This window comes from Xiphophorus hellerii, chromosome 8 (assembly GCF_003331165.1).
Source record: "Xiphophorus hellerii strain 12219 chromosome 8, Xiphophorus_hellerii-4.1, whole genome shotgun sequence".
Lineage (NCBI taxonomy): Eukaryota > Metazoa > Chordata > Actinopteri > Cyprinodontiformes > Poeciliidae > Xiphophorus > Xiphophorus hellerii.
The window spans coordinates 16378594-16396905 of record NC_045679.1 but is presented as its reverse complement, the minus strand read 5'-3'; the positions used below and the strand labels follow the sequence as shown (position 1 = coordinate 16396905).

At 39.2% G+C, this 18312-nt stretch overlaps 1 protein-coding gene across 2 annotated transcripts in view; it reads left to right on the top strand.

Moving 5' to 3' along the window:
• Window positions 1–18312, top strand: part of LOC116724225 (mediator of RNA polymerase II transcription subunit 13-like) — a 94745-nt gene that overhangs the window by 8406 nt on the left and 68027 nt on the right. For both annotated transcript variants that reach the window (XM_032569725.1, XM_032569724.1), the window contains exon 2: window positions 14789–15026. In XM_032569725.1, the coding sequence (XP_032425616.1) occupies window positions 14789–15026 (238 nt within the window). The remainder of the gene's footprint in view (window positions 1–14788; window positions 15027–18312) is intronic.

The following is an 18312-nucleotide window of genomic DNA, read 5'->3' as shown; positions in this document are numbered from 1 at the left end:
TGACATGTCATGGTCAGTTTTTCTCTTAATTTTTGTTATTTTGTTGTATCACATTATTTAAGGTATATGGCATCTACCCCCTGAAAAACAAGCTCCCATGCACACATTGCTCTGGTAAAATCAAATAAAATATGGTGCAGTGCTTGAGTCTAAATATTGGATTTTCCTCCTAGATTTCTTGTCATTATTTATCTTTTAATTACAATTCTCATTCAAAAGTGTTAACTGGTGTTATGTCTCGTAATGCCAGCTGATTGAGCTCCATTCTTGTGCCTATTGTGATGTTATCAACTTAAGTACAAAGAATTTTCTGTCTTTTTTCCCTTCAGTGAAAATAAATGTTTGTATTTAGTGAAATCCAGAAGTGAAAATCAATAGTTCATTATCCTGCTTGTCATCGTTTATCTCTTAGTGATTTTAAGGCTTTTTATACATTCTCACCTGCGGCATTAATGCAATTTATATAGTAATGATTGTATACAAATAAGTATAATATTTTGAATACAAGCACTCAGAACAAGTTGCTGGTATGGGCATTTTCTGATTTAATTGGATTGAAATGTAAATGTTACGACGGTGTGGATTACAGGTGACATTGAGACCATGCCACCGTCAAGGGAACAAAAAGTGCAGGTTTCCAAGGCAGCATCTTTGTCTTCTGCTGCATGCCCCGCGGAGCATCTCCATCTGGTTGATTCGCACTAAACAATCCACCCCCTACGCCCAACCTGTGCTCTTGGCTTTGCTTGCTTGCAGTTCAGACAGATAGAGCTGGCTTCACCTTGAGTATATATGAGGTACCTCCTACTAATCTGCCCCTGTCACTGCTGTGGGAATTCCTTGTCATCGCAATGGGAGAACAACCCGACAGTTTGAACATTGTAACTCAGAGAAAGACAGAGAGAGAAAAACAGGCATTCGGGCTGCTGTAAAGAAAATGATTTGTGAGTCAGCCTCGCCGTGGGTCAGAGAAACAGGGTGGAGTGTAAGCTGGAAACAGGAAGGCCGGGATCTTCTCACTTCTGTTTTTACAACACATCTCTTTTCTGCTAAATTCTCCGGAGCGTAGTCATGGATCTTATCTGAGCAGCAGGCTTGTCAGAGCCCTGCCACAGAGGTGAAGAACAGTTCAAAGGCGGAGTGGGGAGAGCGGGAGGGAAGGAGGAGACGCGGGGCGGGAGGGAAACCACCGCTGGTCCCGGAGCTGGAATTGGGACAGGATGGGCTGGAGTTTTTTTTTTTTTTTCCTTTTTTTTTTTGAGCATGGTGGCTTGAGTGTGAAATATGTAAGCCCTGCAGTGCCAGCTGTGTTCTATTCTTAGTGCCTGCTGGTGTTTCAGCATGTGTGCAGGGCGAAAGAAGGCTGTGTGTGAAACAAGGATTGGCAGGAATGGGCGGGAAGTGGTGCCATCAAATGCCTGCGATAGCGAGAAAGTCAGCTCGTTAGCCAAGACATGCATACTAACCGCTAATATCACTCATGCTAAATAAAGTATTCTGTTAAATATCTCACTTATTCCATCACAAGTTGGGGTTTAAGTCATATAAGTTAAGCTTTCCATTTTATGGGTTGAATAAATTATGTTTTTATATTATTTGTCAGCATCATTGTTATTTTTTAATGTACTGGTTATAATTCTAACTCCAATATGGCTGCCTCATGTGTAAAATGAAGTGATAGGTCTTTATTTACATTACTGACAGCTTACATTTCATAACTTGTAGTGCTAGTCCATACATTCATTAGTAAACATGCTGCTACATTATTTGAATTCAGAATATGTTGAGAAATACGTTGGCATTGGCTTGTATTGCTAATAGTATGCAACAATTATCAAATCTCACTGATTTTCTAGTATCAAACTGTAATATGTGTGAGTAATTCCCAGAACTTCAAGCATGCTTTTGTAGATATGCACATTAAATAAATATCAATTTATTTTTACCTTAAGTCAATTTATCAATAAAAAGTTTATTTGTAAATGTTTTTCTTGACGGTGTCTCCTCTCGTTTCACTGTCAGACTTTTTTCTGTCATTTTGTCCCATTTAGTTTCTGATATTTAACATTTACAGCCCCTGTATATGTGAACAACATTGAAGAACTTTAATCTCTCTTGAAACCTGCAGGGGTCTAAATGGTAGCAAAGTTGTCAGGCTAGCCCTGCTCAAAGTGTTGCTACACTGCCTTCTAATGAAGCCTAATTCCTGAAGCCCAGTGTTGTTTTCAAAGGCACTTTTCTAAAACCATAAAATGTGCAAATCTGGGTATTTTTTTCGCTATCAAACAGGAGTAACTCAGGGAATTGTCTGCAGAAGACCTGTTTTCAGTCTCCTCACCTGACTGCCTGCATATCGACAAGGACAATTTCTTTAAAGGGAGATACTGCCCCGCTTGTAACTGGGCAAATATTTTCTGCAAGCCAGACAGCTTTGCCGATATCATGGCTGGCTGGGATTCAGCAGCAGTTAGAGCGCTCTCAGGTTAAAGGATGTCAGCTCTGCGGAACGAGAGGGGGAGAGAAACAAAAAACATTAACGTTGCCTGGCGCGCTGTTGCAAATTCTAATTATCACGTGTTGATCTTCCATTGAGAGATTATCCGCAACCGATCGGACGGGTGCTTGATGAGAACAAACACATTATGCACAGACGGTTGATTCACAAGCATTTGTGTTGCATTGATTCTCTCTGCTCTGCCGAACGGCGCTCTCTCCCGTTGTGAATTAAGACAGACGCTCATGATTTTTCAGATGCTAATGAAAATTTGTACAGCTCTATTTCAGTGCTGGCTTGCTTTACAGGATGAATGGGCAGTGCAGGACAATAGAGATGCAGACAGGTTTTATGGAAGTGTCTGAACAGGCGTGACTGAGTGAACTTGGGCTTTCTAGGGTGATCTACACAGACAGGTGCAGAGAAAGTTGTCTTGGGAATAATATATTGTGAGGCGCATAGGTTGCGGGATTGCTTGCATATTTGTATTGCTCGGCAGATGACTTCTAGCGTCAAAGCTCAGATTGTCAGCCACTCCCGGTTAGTAAGTAAACAACAGATTTGAGACAGCAGTCGGGCGAGTTGCAAGTTGGAACTTGTTCAGGTGTGACCTGTGGTGATGTTGACAGGCCGGCCCAGACTACGTCCTGCATGCTCCTACAGAGGGTTATTTACTGTTTTTCCACTGATATTTTGATAGCAAAGAAACGAAAATTAAATGCTGACTTTTGCTTTGCTGTCTTTTTTGTGCAGCAAAAATAAATAAATTAAAAATCAATGCAGGAAATTAGAAGCCAAATGAGACATTTTTCATTCTGCTTCTGCTCCATTTGCCCAGTTTCAAGAACAATCAAACTGGCTGCTTCTTGTGGCCAATTCAGAAGCCACCATGCAGTGCTAATTGCACAATTATTGAACTAAAATTACCAGAGTAATTTTTAAACACAAGTTAAGCAGTTCTCTAACTGCTCTCAGTCAGTAATCCTGCTGTATGAAGCCATAATCATCTGGTAAATTTGAGCTCATGAATTCCAGCTGCAGGAGAACAAATTGAGCTTTTTGTTCTGCCCTAGAAAAGCCAACACACACACACACACACACACACCTACACATACACACAGATTTTTAGAGTACAGTAAGGGACTTAACGTGTTATTTTTCTACTGTAACCCTGGCGACAGAAATCTCTAAACTTGAGCTTACTGAATTCGTACAGATGTTTTATGTTGCCTAGTAACTGTTTTTCCTCTCTTCTTGTTTTTCTTCTTTGTGTCTCTGGGTTTTTATTTATTTCTCTGCATCTCTCTTCCCTTCGTTGCTTCTAGTTTAACAAAAATTACAACAAAATTGTTTATTACCATGTGAATAATTTAAACAGAGACCACCTGACTGTCCCCGATGCTCCAGTCGGTTTTATTCTGCTAATGGCTGTGGCATCCTATTGGTTCCTCCGCCGCTGTTCCTCCTGCCGCCTGCTTCTCTTTGTGTCAGGTGAGAGAAGTCGTGGCTCGGCGAAGGGCTTTCTGCCGCGTGATTGGCAGGTCTATCCGTCACTCAGCCCCTGGGACCCTCGCTCGCTCTAATTAGGTCGCTTGGCTTGCTCACCTCCCAGAGCTGGATGCTACAGCAGAGCACAGATCAAATGACAGCCCCTTGTTTTTGTGGGGGACGTTTAAAGGTGGTGGCAGAAGGTAGAGGGAAGGCATCTGTTTGGCGTCCACAGCAACCACACAGAAACCTCCTTTTTCACACGCATTGTGCTTTTCATCACTTTTGTTCCTGCCTCCTGTGTGTGATAATGTGTGTTGCTCTTGATTTGTGTTGCAAAATGCCATAGGGGAGTACGGCTCCTTGTGGGTTAATTTGATTTCATCGGGTTAATTGATGATGGGGAGGGAGGGAGTCGATGCGTGGTCTTATTTCTGCCACTGGCTGTTCTAATTGGTGACTTCTCAGTGTTAGTTGCGCAGACTTTGCTTCAGACAATCTCGTTTTTCTTTATCTTAAAGAAAAAAAATTAAACACAAATTAGAAGAGGCTAGTAAAGAACAAGCATCAACTGGGTATATTTGCTGCACAAACAAAATGCAATGCGATTTCATGCAGAGCTTAATTGTTTTTTAGTTTTTTTTTATTTTGCATTTGCAACTGTCTGATCTGACACCACAAACAAAACATCTGAAGCCGAGATTGTGCAGATAATGTGCTGTCTGTCTGTAGTCTCTTTCACATTAAAACCAACCCAGCGTCGCGCTTGTTGATTACTTTATTTGAAGGAACAGCAAACAGTCTGGCGCACATCAATATGATAAAATTGCAAGTAGGTGGCTTGAGTCTTGACACTGCTAGAATGAGGAACAGTGAACTAAATGTAAGCCACACATATCAGGTATTGGTAAAAGAAACAAACTTTGAAGTCTAAGCAATTATAATTACATAATATCACTTAGAAATAATAAACTTGTCTACGAAATTATTTTAACGGATCTTGTCTTCCCCTAGCTATGAGCAGTTTCTCAAGCATCTAAACAGATTAGACATGGATGAGAAAGGGATACCTTTCATATTAAGTGTTTTGCATGTGCCACAGTATGTAAAACTGCTGATATAGTCTCCCTCTCAATAGGCTAAAGTGGCTTCTTTGTTAGGATGAGGCTCTCATGTTGTTAGAAGTAGCACATCTGCTGGGATGCCGTATTAACCACAAACTCAATCAGACGTAAGATCAGTCGCATTAGCTGCACTTGACGTTGAATTGTGGCCGTATGAAAGCTCAAACAGCAGAATCACGGGTGGGCTGGGCTGACGTGACATTCTCACAGTAAGCATGATAGTCATGAGAAAGAATAGTTTCATAATATTAACACCAAAAATTGAAACCAAAAATATTTAGCACAATCAAATTGAAGAAACTCTTTATGCTTCTGCTTTTTACGACTAACTGGGCAGAGTGTTACACATCAATAACTAGCTGTTATTAGGTGGTTAATTAGTCAGGATATCTGCTCAGGTAGCTAGCCTGCAGTTGGTTGCTTAAAGAAGACAGTGCTCTTAAAGCTGCAGTATGTAACTTTTCTAAAAATATGTTGTTTTTTTAAACATATTTCTCTAAACTGTCACTATTGCTACTGCTATCTGCAGAAATACACAGAATGGTCAGAAGCAACCAATCAGAGGCAGAAGGAGGGTGTTAGCGCTGTTGATCACACTCATGTACATGCTGCTTGGCATAAGCATTTTGCACAAGCTTAGGATCGTTGGTTTGCTACAGCTGTACTTATGGCAGAGAGATAACTTACCGTTAAGGGGAAATTGTTTCCGACTGGCTTTTTGCGACCAGAGATTTTTCCAAACTGCAGGATTTGTGAAAAGTGTAGCTTATGCTCACATAGGCATGAGCACACTGCAGTCACTACGCTCCTAGCTTTAATGGCTCATATCACGACTATTTTCTGTATTAAGAAGCTCAGTTTATGTAAAACTTTAGCTGTTTATGTATGTTGTTCATGCCACCATTAGTGCGTAATTTCAATGTGTGGACGACACTAGGCAAAGTACTCTACTCTCCATGCAACTAGAGTTGTTAAAACAGTACTAATATCAGTGGTCTTTCTTATCTCCATTTTTATGAGCCCAAATAAAAATAAGTCATGCTTCTGGATTAGCTGCTTTGCAAACGCCAGACAATAGCAGGTCTTGTAGCATTGCGCCTAGTTATTTAAACTTCCCACACTACATTTTCTTTTCAATGTTTTGAATATTTTCTTTGAAAGAAATCTAGTGAAAATCCACTAGAATATGTGGATTTTTGAAAAATACTCAAATAGGTGAATTTACAATTTTGAACCATGAGTAGATGGTCTACTGTATACCTCGTTTACCTTATTCCCCACTTGATTGTGACTTCCTATTGATAGTTACAATGAGAGTCCCATTTAAAAGGAAGTGACAAACACAGCAGGTAAAGAGACTCGTGAGCACTATCGCGAGTGGAAGAAAAACGACTACGAAGATTGTTTCTGAAAAGTAGAGTATGGGGAGATCCCCGTTTAGATGATTTATCTCTCAGGAACTACAAGAACAAGGAATCTGCATCAACATCTTGGTGAGAAATCACTTAGCTTGTTTTTTTTTTTTTTTTTCAGTTCTTCTATGAGTAATAAATGTGCAAATCAACACATCATCGCTCCTTATAAGGACATAGTCCAAACTGCATTTCTCTGACTGGAACAGCTAAGCCAACAAGGCTATGACTAAGAGAATGTGCTTGTCGGTGAGATTCAAGCACCTCAGATTTTTGAACAGTAAGGTGTAGGCCTTAAGCAGCACATAAGCAAAGCAAAGACATATTTTCTTGGCTTTTTCCTCATGCATAGTAAAGAGTTCACATTTTGGTTCATCTTATATCAAGACAATTCTCTGACAGAAGGAGGAGATTTCCACTTCAAATCTTGTCTGTGCAGTCCTTTCTGTGCAGAGTTAAGAGTTTTAATGTTTTAAAAACATCCATGTTTAGTGACTTACTGATTTTATATAGAGTTTAAGAGAGAGTTTGATTGTAATTGGTGGGTTATCTCATGTGCCTGTGTGTTGCACCAGTGAGCTTCCCAAGTTATATCCCACGTTTTGCCTGACACCAGCTGGATCAGTCTCCTGCTTCCACCTTAAGAAGGTAAACTATGAGAATGTTGAATGAACAAATGCATTAACAGCGACTCATAGGGACTTTAAAATGAAGTCAGGGACACAAAAGTCTTCTTAATACCTTTCAGGAAGCACTTCACATATACAGTATGCTGGAACCTTGAATTGTTCAAAACCTCAATTCAAGTGGCAAAGATTTTTGAAAGACAAAACAAGATGAGCTGAAATGTTTTCATACTGTAGAACCATTTCTGAAAGGTGCATTTCACAGATTCTGTTCTCTCAGCCTTTCTGTCTTTGCTGTCTACAGGAAGATTTCCTTCTCATTTCAAGATTATTGGAACAACACATATTTTAATCACTAGTTGGATTATTTCCTCATGTTCAATTCCTCACACCAGTTTCTGTGTGAGGAAAATATGCCACACATGAACAGCTTTTGATTATAGGCACGATACTAGAACCTTGAGATCTAAGCATGGTTGGGATAGAAATGATGATACATCCTGAACTCACGGTGGTGTCAGAGGTTTGATGAACTACTTGTAAAACAAATGTAGTGCATAAAGATAGAAATGTTGTCATTTGTTCGAATTTTCTTTGAATGTTATAGAGGCAGTGTGATATATACTTGCTCTTTCTTAGCCTAAAAATATTCATTTTTCCTTCAGTGTTTACTTTGCAAAAAGACATAAAGAGGACTAGAAAAAGGCAAAAAAAGAGAGCAGAAGATTCTCCACGTATTCAATAGGCATCTGTGACAGCAAGAGAGTGCTGAGAGATGAGAGTGAGAGTGAAGACGAGGAAGATAATAGAGGTGAGGGTAAGGTCAAAGCTCCAGTCCGTATTGGCAATTGAAGGAAAAAGCTCTTGTTTTTGGTTCTGCACTCAATCAGAGATTGAACTGGCGGACCTGCCGAACACGGGGCTTAGAGAAGTTCAGGTTTTATTGACAGAGAAACCCAATCCACCACCTTATTTGTCTTTTCCTTTTTATGCCACTGCTTTTTTAAGAAGCAGAGAAGGATCTTTGACTTCTTGCACAGTGAAATGCAGCAGGGACTGCGATATGATCATGAGGAACATGAAGCAAATCAAAAATAAACTGACTCCAAACAGAGGACTTTTTTTCCCCAAGTTATTTCTTCTCATATCAACCTTTATGATGTAATGCCTTTTCAATTTAGTAGCATTTGCCTGAAATATGGCAAATAACCCACTTTAATTTGTTTTCACACTGTCTTTATTATCCCTAATTGGATAAATTAAAGCTTGTTTCTATTTAATATATTTTAACTGGTATTGTAAATGCTCTGCATCTGTTTCTAAGTAGATTCTGTCAAATGAATTTACATTCCTGACAGATTTTCTGCTATGTGTTACAAGTGATAATGGTTTCAAAATAAATATGAGAACTGGCAGTCTGTTATCAGATAATTTGACACTGATGTTTATTTCTGCACACACAATCGTGTAAACACGCAGCTATTATGCTTTACAAATGCATTCATACCCCTAAAACTTTTCACATTCTTCATGTCACCACAACAAACTTTGATGTGTTTTATTTGGATTTTATGTGACAGACCAACAAAAAGAAGTGCAAACGTTTGAACTGGAAGGAGTAGTGCGAATAATAAATGTGTGATGTTCAGTCAGTGCTTTGAAGAGCCATGTTCTGCTTCAATCACAGCTGTAAGTCCTTTGGGGAATTTCTTTACTAGCTTTGCACACCCAGAGTTTGAACTGGAGCAGATTTTTGCAGATGTCAAGCATCTTTTAACAGTAATTTTTAGGTCTAGCCACAAATTCTGGATTTTATTTTGGTCTGGACTTTGACATAAATGGATCCAAAACATTCCATTGTAACTCTGGCTGGAGCTGTTTTACTGGTGAGAGGTGAACTTCTGGTCCTTTCTCAAGTCTTTTGCGCTGTCTAAAAGGTTTTCTTTCAAAATTGACTTGTTTGTAGTTCCATCCATCTCCTTTGAAAGAAAATCAACACCCACAGCATGATGCTGCTTCCACTATGTTTCACTGTAGGGATGGTGTGTTCAGAGAGATGTGTAGGGTGGATTTTTAAAGGCCAAAGGTCAATAGACAGCTTTCTTCCACATGTTTGCTTTGTCCACTGCATGGACAAAGCACAAAAGGATTCTTATTACTTTTACTTCAACAATCTTTTTTTCAAATTTTTACGACTTTACTTTTTCTTATTTTTGGATGACAGTGAGCATCACATTTGATGTAAGATGTTCAAACTGTGGGATATACAGTAGTTTTATAACCAAATTATGCAATTCTTTGTGTTTCATAATAGCAAAAATATTATGAAAAGTCAAATTCCTGAACACCTTTGCGAGAGGCAATAAATTAACATAAATCGGCAGGCGGATCTCAGCTTTGTTCTCTGATGCATGACTGTACATCAGCTGGGAAACCACTCTGCTTCCCAAACACAGAAGTGTTTTTCAAGCACTTCTGTTCTGCTCATTCTCATAGCTGCTCAGCGGGATGTGGGCGTGCAGCATCGGCGTTACCGTGTCTGGATGCTGCCTGCAAGCATGTAACTACAGCTCTTTTCCCTTTCCTGCAACTGTGCCCCTGCTAATTATTCAGAGAAGTTCAGCAGGGTGTTAGGACAGCGTTTTCCACATGGCCGATAAATACACAGCACCTGTGTTTGCACAGCCTCTGGCCACCGATTAAACCAGGAAATATAAATGATCTTATAAGCTGCTAACAGCGAGCCTTTTTTTTTTCTTTTGCTACACTACAAAAATGAAAAGAAAAAAAAAGTGTTTCACATTGTTATTTGACAGTGAGGAATAATGGATGAGACTCTTTTCACATTCGTGTCATGAAAGGGGAATGTTTCACTATGATCATAAAACATGCATCATATAGATTCTGAGAGATGTATCTTGAGATGTTTCAACCAGTTTGCACGCATATCATGATCTGGTACCCAGCTTAGGCAGTTTTAGTGAAATACTATTAATTAAGCATATTTGCCTATTCATGGATTCCCTTAACGAGAGGAAGAAGATTGAAATATAATATTTATTACCCTTCTAAAATATCTCATCATCATCCGACTGATGTTGGAATCTAGCTGAAACGAGCACAGCTCCTCTCTCATCTCTTCCCGTTTCGCAGGAGAGAGAGTAAAAATGTTTCCGAGATGAGTAATTTTCTGTCTTACATGTCTGGAGAGGCCCATTTATCAATGAGTTCGAAGGAGAGCTTGTTTTGCTTTTTAACACAACTGGTGTGCCTTAGCTGTGAATATATTTCCTGATGTCTTGCTTGCCCCCCTCAACCCCTGTCTTTGCCTTAGCATTCAGTGGTTGGCAGACAGCTGCGCCAAACACTGGAGGAACTTTTGACATTGACTGGGAGTGACGAGGCAGTGCAAGCAGATGTCTTTCTCTTTGCTTTGGGACAAACAGCATCCTTGACCTTGTCATGGCTAATTTTAGTGCTTGGCTTATCACAGCGCCAATGTTTATGTCTTTCATTACACATGCTGTCATTACAGGAGGGACATCCTTGTAATTATGGGTGCACTCTACTGTTTGGATGCTCATAAGGGTCATGCTAACGGCTTAGTGTGTGCTCACCTTTAGGATGCTCAATTGAAGGTTAGATCTGTAGAAATCAAATGTTTCATGCAGATCTTTTATTTTTTTTTGCACTTAAATTGACATAATCATGCTTAGTGCCTTCCTCCACAATCATCAAACCTGAGTAGCGGGCTTTTCTTCATCCACTCAAACACTCTGCAGGCTTTGTTTTCCTTTGAGCTGCCTCTTTCTACCTGTCCTAGTGTGAAAATGGGTCAGTATTTTTCTGTTCTCGGTTGTCGTCGGATGGCTCGGTGCCCAGGCTAGTGTGCCAAACACGATCCTCACAGCTGGGTGGACACAGGGGAGAAGAGGAGGGCAGTGCAAAGTGTTGAGAGACCCCGGCCCCTCCACTTCTCCCCCGCCCCTGCATGCCAAATCTCTTTCCTGCTCTGCAATGCCTTTTGTGAACCGCACTCATTCATGCACAGTTGCACACACAAAGACACAAACAAAAATAGTAAAAAGTTTCCAAGGCACAGAAGGATCAAGAGTGTTTTCATGGAAAAAAATGGTGTAGGCATCTGTTTCTGATTAAACAGAAAAAAATACATTTGTAGCAAGACATCTACTTCCATGTTTATCAACGGCATTAAATCCATATAAAATTTTTCTGATGAATTTTAATTCTTTGTTTTCCAGATTCAAATATAACTTCAGTGATTTTTAAAATTAAGAGCTGGGTGCACATGTTGGAATTTTATGTTTTTTCTTTGTATTTTTCACAGTTTTAAAACTTTTCATACACTCCTAATAATACTTTCTTAAATGTCACTTAGTTTCAAAGTGCAGTCACTCTCTGGAGAAAAGTTTTATTGTAGCGTCTTGTTGGTAGCATCATGTGTCTTATTCAACACAGATGTGTTACTTTTGCAAAATTTATGGACCTTGCATTGAAAACCAATAATGAATACCAGGAAAGTAACAAATGGAGGAGAGATCTACCAAGTTCTGACAAGAAAAGCTGTCAAATGTTTATCCAGAATTTTGCAAGAACCTGGCTGATGGCTACAGATGCCATGAGGTTTCTCTGCAATTTGCTACGTGACATGAAACCAAATATTACAGGGGGATGTTTGTATTTATTTGAGCATGCATGTATAATTTTGACAATGTGTGGATTAGAGAAAATCCACAGAAACCTCAGCCGTGTGCAATATGTATTACGTATAGTCATTCCCCCCTGGAAAAGGAATCAGAGGTTTCTAAAAGTCAAAATTTTACATAAATATTAGCTTTGATGAGCATATGCAAATTTGTAACTTGGATCCTTTACTGGTAAAAGCAACACAAACAGTATCCAGATAGTATTGTTTCTTCCTCCTTCATGAGTCAACATGCTGGTTCTTCAGCTTGACTTCACTCAGCTGTTCCTCTCATATCCATTTTTATGCCTTACTGTCTCTCTCCTCCTCTCCCTCTGCAGCTATTACACTATTTAGTCTTCCTCAAGTGAAGCGATGCCATGTGCGAGGTTCTAACAGCTTATCAGCGAGACACTGACTGATCTTAAACATTTTCACAAGCCTTGTAGTCATGTAAACAGGAAGAGGGCAAAAGCTGACAGCGACTGTGGAGTTATTGATGGAAACAAGCTCTGTCTGATCAGCATTTTTATCTGAAAGCACAATATGTAAAAAAAAAAAGAAAAAGCAGACTTCACACTAAAATCAGATAATGGATTTACAAGACACTTAGTCTTGTAAACCTTTGAAAAATCTGTTGTTTTTTAATACAAAAAAATGTAAAAGATAAATCACTGAAAATGTTTTATATATATATAATGTGACATTTGAGATGTACAGTTCTACTAAAAAAAGAGACATCCGTGAGAAACAACGGAATGAAAAAGCTGAAGTGGCCTGGTTGCATTTGCACACTCATAAACTTATCAGCATCCCACATCTAGACTTAGCAACATTTGCACTTGCTGCCTGGCAAAAGTTGTCTGAATACCTCAGATTATAAGGACATCTCTAAGCCATCTGCAGGTGATATCACAGGTTTCTGGTAAAATTTAGCACCAAACTAAATGCCTATAGGTCATTCCTAGACAATAATTGTCCTCTCACAAAGTTCTTCTTTGATTTGGGTGTATGCTGTGTGGATTTATAGCTAAAATCTGAAGGTTTGGAGCAAAAACTGAAATTATGAACTGTTCATAATTTCATCACTTCACTTAAGAAGTCCTATTTCTTTTGAAGAAACCTAACCCCAGTGCTGTGTGAGGTAGCTGGTTTATTCTCACAGAAAGAATTGCATAGCCACAACAATCTTTAAATTATTAGATATTTTTCAGGAACTTTCAGGAATGCCTAGTGCTTAAGGTTGGTCTTTCCAAACTGTATGATATGTGTTATGATACGTCCAGAAATCCTTCCCATAATTCCCTAATACTTCTCTTCACTGCTATGCAACCAAGTGTATAAATTGATCTTTGTATTTGCAGCAGCTGTGTCTCAGGGCTGTCCTGATGTTAGATGTGTGTGTTTATAAAGAGATCTGATGCTTTCTTTCTGGAGTCCACATTTCTAAAGATCTTCACAGCATGCTTAGAAACTGTTATCCTGCCCCTTAGGAAGCATACACAAACGCAACGGAGGAATGTTCATTACAAGTGTATCTACACATGACAGCATCTGGCTCGGTTTCAGTTTCCTGCTACACTTTATGGAGTATTTACATACAATAATAAAACTTCCCTCTTAAGCATCTGATAAACAATAACTAGATGGCTGATGTTCCTTTTCTCCTATTTCTTTTTTTTTACAACAACCTTGTGTTGCTCCTAAGCTGTTGTGTCCTTGTGATAAGTTCATTTTGTTGCAGTAGAATGTTGTGAGGAAAGTAACATTTTTGTAAAAGTTGTGGACAAATGTTTGGAAAGGTGAAAACTTCTGGAGATAATAATGAATTCATTAGTGCTTTGTACATTAGCCTGGCAGCAAATGAACCAAAGAAGAACTCAAAGTGTCAGTCATTCTGCCATGTGGCTCACTGCCCAGGGCATCATCCAGCCAATGAGCAGCCCCTGATTTTGGAAAATCGATTGATCAGTTTTGCCCTGCAGAATGTTTATATTGCTGATATGGAAGGTCTGTGACAATGAGACTTGCCCAGCTGTGTTGTACAGTATTATAAGTGTAATAATTGCTAATAATATGAAGTTGGTGTCTTATTTAGAGCCTTTAAAGTGCAACACACATCAGTGACATAGAAATTAAGCTTTAATTACTTTCTACCTAACAGTCCACACTAGCAGGTGTTTTTTGCTATCGATGAAAACCTGCAGAAATCGTTTCACTGACTGATTGATGGGCACAGCTGTTTCGCTGAACTTCCATGGCAATATAGATGGCCGCATCCTGACGAAAGTCCCATTTTTCATGCAGCGCTTGCTGCTCTGTAGTCACTTTCACCCATACAGTCTTATAGTTTAGAGAAGTGCTGGAGTATGCTCTGTCAGCAACATCCATGCACAGCATGTGTCATAACACTGCTTTGTCTCTTGTCAGCACCAGTGACGTCATGTTCTCAATGACAACCAGTTGGTTTAATATTGAAAACTTCAGCTTTTTTGTATACTTATCTGTGACATCTGACATTTTATTAATTATAACCTCATTGCACCATGGCCTACATATTTTGATCACCGGTAAACGTTTAGTGTCAAACTCAAAGGGATATTATTGTGTAAAATTTGAATATTTTAAAAGATTTTACACTGGAGTTTTTTTTCAGTACCATTTCATTGACTACTTGTTGGAAAAATAAGGTTTACTTAAAGCAAGATGTCTTATATAAGGCTTTATTGTTCTGTGTGTGTCTGGTAACTGTGCTCAAGCTGACTTGGGGCATCTTTCTGTTTATAATAGCAACACCACACACAAGCGCACAGCTACAAGCAAAAATTATTCTGAACAGACTGTAGTGATAACATTGCCTAACAAGAACTAATTTTTAGCTTGTTGAATACCTAAACATTCACTGCTGCAATGCTTTAATCATTACTCTCCTCTTCCAGGCGGAGCTGACGGGCATCAAATGGCGCCGCTACAGCTTCTGCAGCGGCGGGGAGTACGGGCCCGTGATCTCGGCCCCGGCCCAGGATGACCCGGTTCTGCGCAGCTTCATGCACTGCGTGCAGGCCAACCTGCTGTGTGTGTGGCGACGCAAGATCAAGCCCGATGCCAGGGAGTTGTGGATCTTCTGGTGGGGCGAGGAGCCCGACTTCTCTGATGTCATTCATCATGAGCTGAAAGGTGAGAAAGCAAGGGATGGGAAAGAAAAAAGTGTGACAGAGATGAAGGATGAGGCTCGCAGCTCTGCTCTATCCGTCTCAATTATTTTTTCATCCCATCGGTCTTTACCTCAGCTTCTATTGTGCTCTCAAAGTTTGGGTTAGAAGCTTGTACATGAGGCATAATTTGATGGCTGCTCTTTATTACACTGCACTTGCTTATATAGACTGGGGAAATATTGCATGGGATACAACTACGTATATTGTGGTTTTAGAAGGTTTTTATGAAAAACTGGCTGCAAAAAAATATAATATGGAGGTGCATGCCAGGGATGTGAGCCGCTTGAGTGCCAAATGGATCTAAGCATTAAAGTGTGCCTGAACATAATACACTACATGAGCCGCAGAGGCTAACATATAGCAAAGTCAATATTCAGGTTATTTAGTCGGCTGCAGATCGGAGTTGCTGTGCTGTTTGTTCAAGATGTTCTGGAGACATTGATCTGTTTTCTGTGGCGCGCTCCTGTTTTTGAGCCTCATATAGCATAAATGTGAAATGTGTTTGGTTTGCAAACTCAAGCATTTTTGTGCTGCTTCAGGAGTATCGCTGTGATGAAGCACAGAGCGACAGAGTTGGGGGTTTTTTTCTCTCCCCTTGCTACTGTTTACCGGATACCTGGATTTGTGCTGGTGCGTGTTAGTGAAAATTACACTGCGATATCTCACTTTGGAGAGTGCTACTGTCAGCATTATTGTCCCTATTTATAGAGACATTTGCATTATCTCCCTGCGCACGTGTATGGCTGTCCAACATATCGACCGAGCCACAGGAAGACAGTGGGAGACGGGGGGAAAGGAGAGGGATTATAATGGGCTTGGTTTTGCAGAACAACAGCCAGGAGGGGAAAACAGGTATATTGGTTTGAGAGGTTGAAGCATCAGTTACCTAATAAGCTGACTTGATGTGAAAAGGCCTCTCAGGGGCTGCAGTAAGTATTTGCCAAATGTTCTAACTGCTGCTGCAGGGAGAGCCCTTTACTCTGTACAAATGAGCAGCAGAGAGTTATATTTGCATCAAGCTGTACTTACGTACAAATAAGTGCACCGTCCTGCAGTGGTACACAATGGCCTCCCTGAATAATATATTTTGTCGTACTTATTGATTTTGAAAGATCCACACGGGCTACTAACTATCATAATAACACAATGAGTCAGTGTGGCGAGAGGAGGAGGTAGCGATTTGATTTTGAGAGCAAAAACTTCATTACCTGAAGCCATAAAACGAGTATGTAGGAGGGCAAAATTTTAGCATTACCTCACCAATTTACGCGCTGCTAATGGCTGCCGAAAATATTGATTATGACTCTCTTTGAGGTCCAGTAAACTTGATAATAACTGAGACAATTCTATTACATTTTATGGCTATTGATTCGGAGCTGCTGCAGTTGTGTCACTGCTTTCAAAAAGTGTGATTTTATTTGTCTGTTTATTCATTCAGACAATAAAGACGTAACCAGAAGATTGGTGTGAAGGACTTTTTTTTTTTCCCCATGTCTTGGGTTTATGGAAATTTTTTGCTGTTGGAAAAATTTATTGTAATCTTATATTGTTTGAGCTTTGTTGTTTCAAAACCTACGGTAATGTTTAGGTTATTAAAAAGTACATATTTCTAAGTACAAAGTTGGTTGTTGAAATGATTACTGTTAAAGCTCACCGACTGCAAATCTACTACTTATAAATGGACTAAGCTTACATAGAGCTTTTCCAGTTAAATTCCCAAAGCACTTTATACTATTACACATTTAGTAGCAGCGGAAAAGTTTTTATAAGGGTAAGCTCACATACAAAGAATTATGTTTTACATTGGACAAATAATAACACCTATCAGAGTTTTGCAGCTGAGTTCACAGTTTTTTGTAAGAACTATGATTATCGTTGTTCAAACTTCAGTGTCCATTAATTTTCTCTAATAGTCTCTTTAAAAGTGGCTTTGACTCATATTTTAAAATAGTAAATAAATTATATATGAATTAGACTTTTTATTCTACTGCTAATAATGTTAAGCTTTGCATGATTAGCATTGCTACCTGTAAACACAACTTTCCCTGTCTATAGAATATGGACCTTTACACTTGTTTTGACTTTTCAAAGGATAAAGCAGAGCAACTTTGTTGTATTTTTTTTTTATCTTAAAGTTTGAATAAACCACAGACATGGCTGAACATGTCTATATCACAGTTACATCTTTAATCAGTCCACCTATACCAAAATAGCTAACTTTGACTCTTCTTTGCTCAGTAGTCCTTATTGGAAAGGAGTTGTGTTAGTGCAATCTGCGAGCCTTTAAGCATGGTATGTTCACGTATCAGAAAAGGATAGGATTTTTCAGTTTCTGACTCGCTAATTTCTTCAAACATCTCTATATAAAATATCAGAAGAATTAAGATTCATGACACTCAACCTGAGCTTATCTGAAAAGTTGAACTAAAAACAGGTGTTACTACTACAGGCTGTGCTTGTATTTGCATAAATGTTTCTTTAGGAAACATTTCTGTTTCCTAAAGAAACATAAATGCTTTGGAAAAAATAACAGGTGCTCACTTACACACAGACACCTACACATTTGCACAATCCCGCAGACACACACCGTCTTCTTTCAGTGATGATAACAAGACTGCTTCACTTATTTTGTAAAATCTCACAGGCTTTTCTTTATAACTCCCATTAAGCGCCTTAAATAGCACTTAGGGTGTGAACAGGATTTGGTAATTGTTAATTAAGAAGATGCTGGATTTTCTCCAAATTAGAATCAGTCGTAACATGGGGAATATCAGTGTTTTATCAAGACTTAGGAAGCTTCACACCTGAACATCTGTTTGCTGTATTTGCTTCTCTTTCCTTCAGTTTTTGTTTTTGTCTCCTTCATGAGGTTTTCCTTTTTTCTCTAACTTTATCTGATATCTCCTGGTTTTGTGAAGGTGCCTTGCTGTCTTTCAAGTGCAGCAGAATATGTCTTAATAATCTCCATGCATTTCATGATCAGCTGTTGTTTCAGTTAGTGTTAGAAATCTGAGCTTCTCTTAAAAATGTGGCTCTCATATACATCTTGTGAGTAATTTCAGACCAGACAGATGTAAAGAGCTTTTAATAATACAACATGTACATCAGCTCCTGTGAGAGGTTACGTCAACTACTATTCAATGTTTTCTGTTTATGAAGACCAAAGAGGTTTTCAGAACGAATATCTAGAGGAACCAGTTGCAGCAAATTAATGATTGTTGTTGCTAATCGATGCCATATCCACTCAC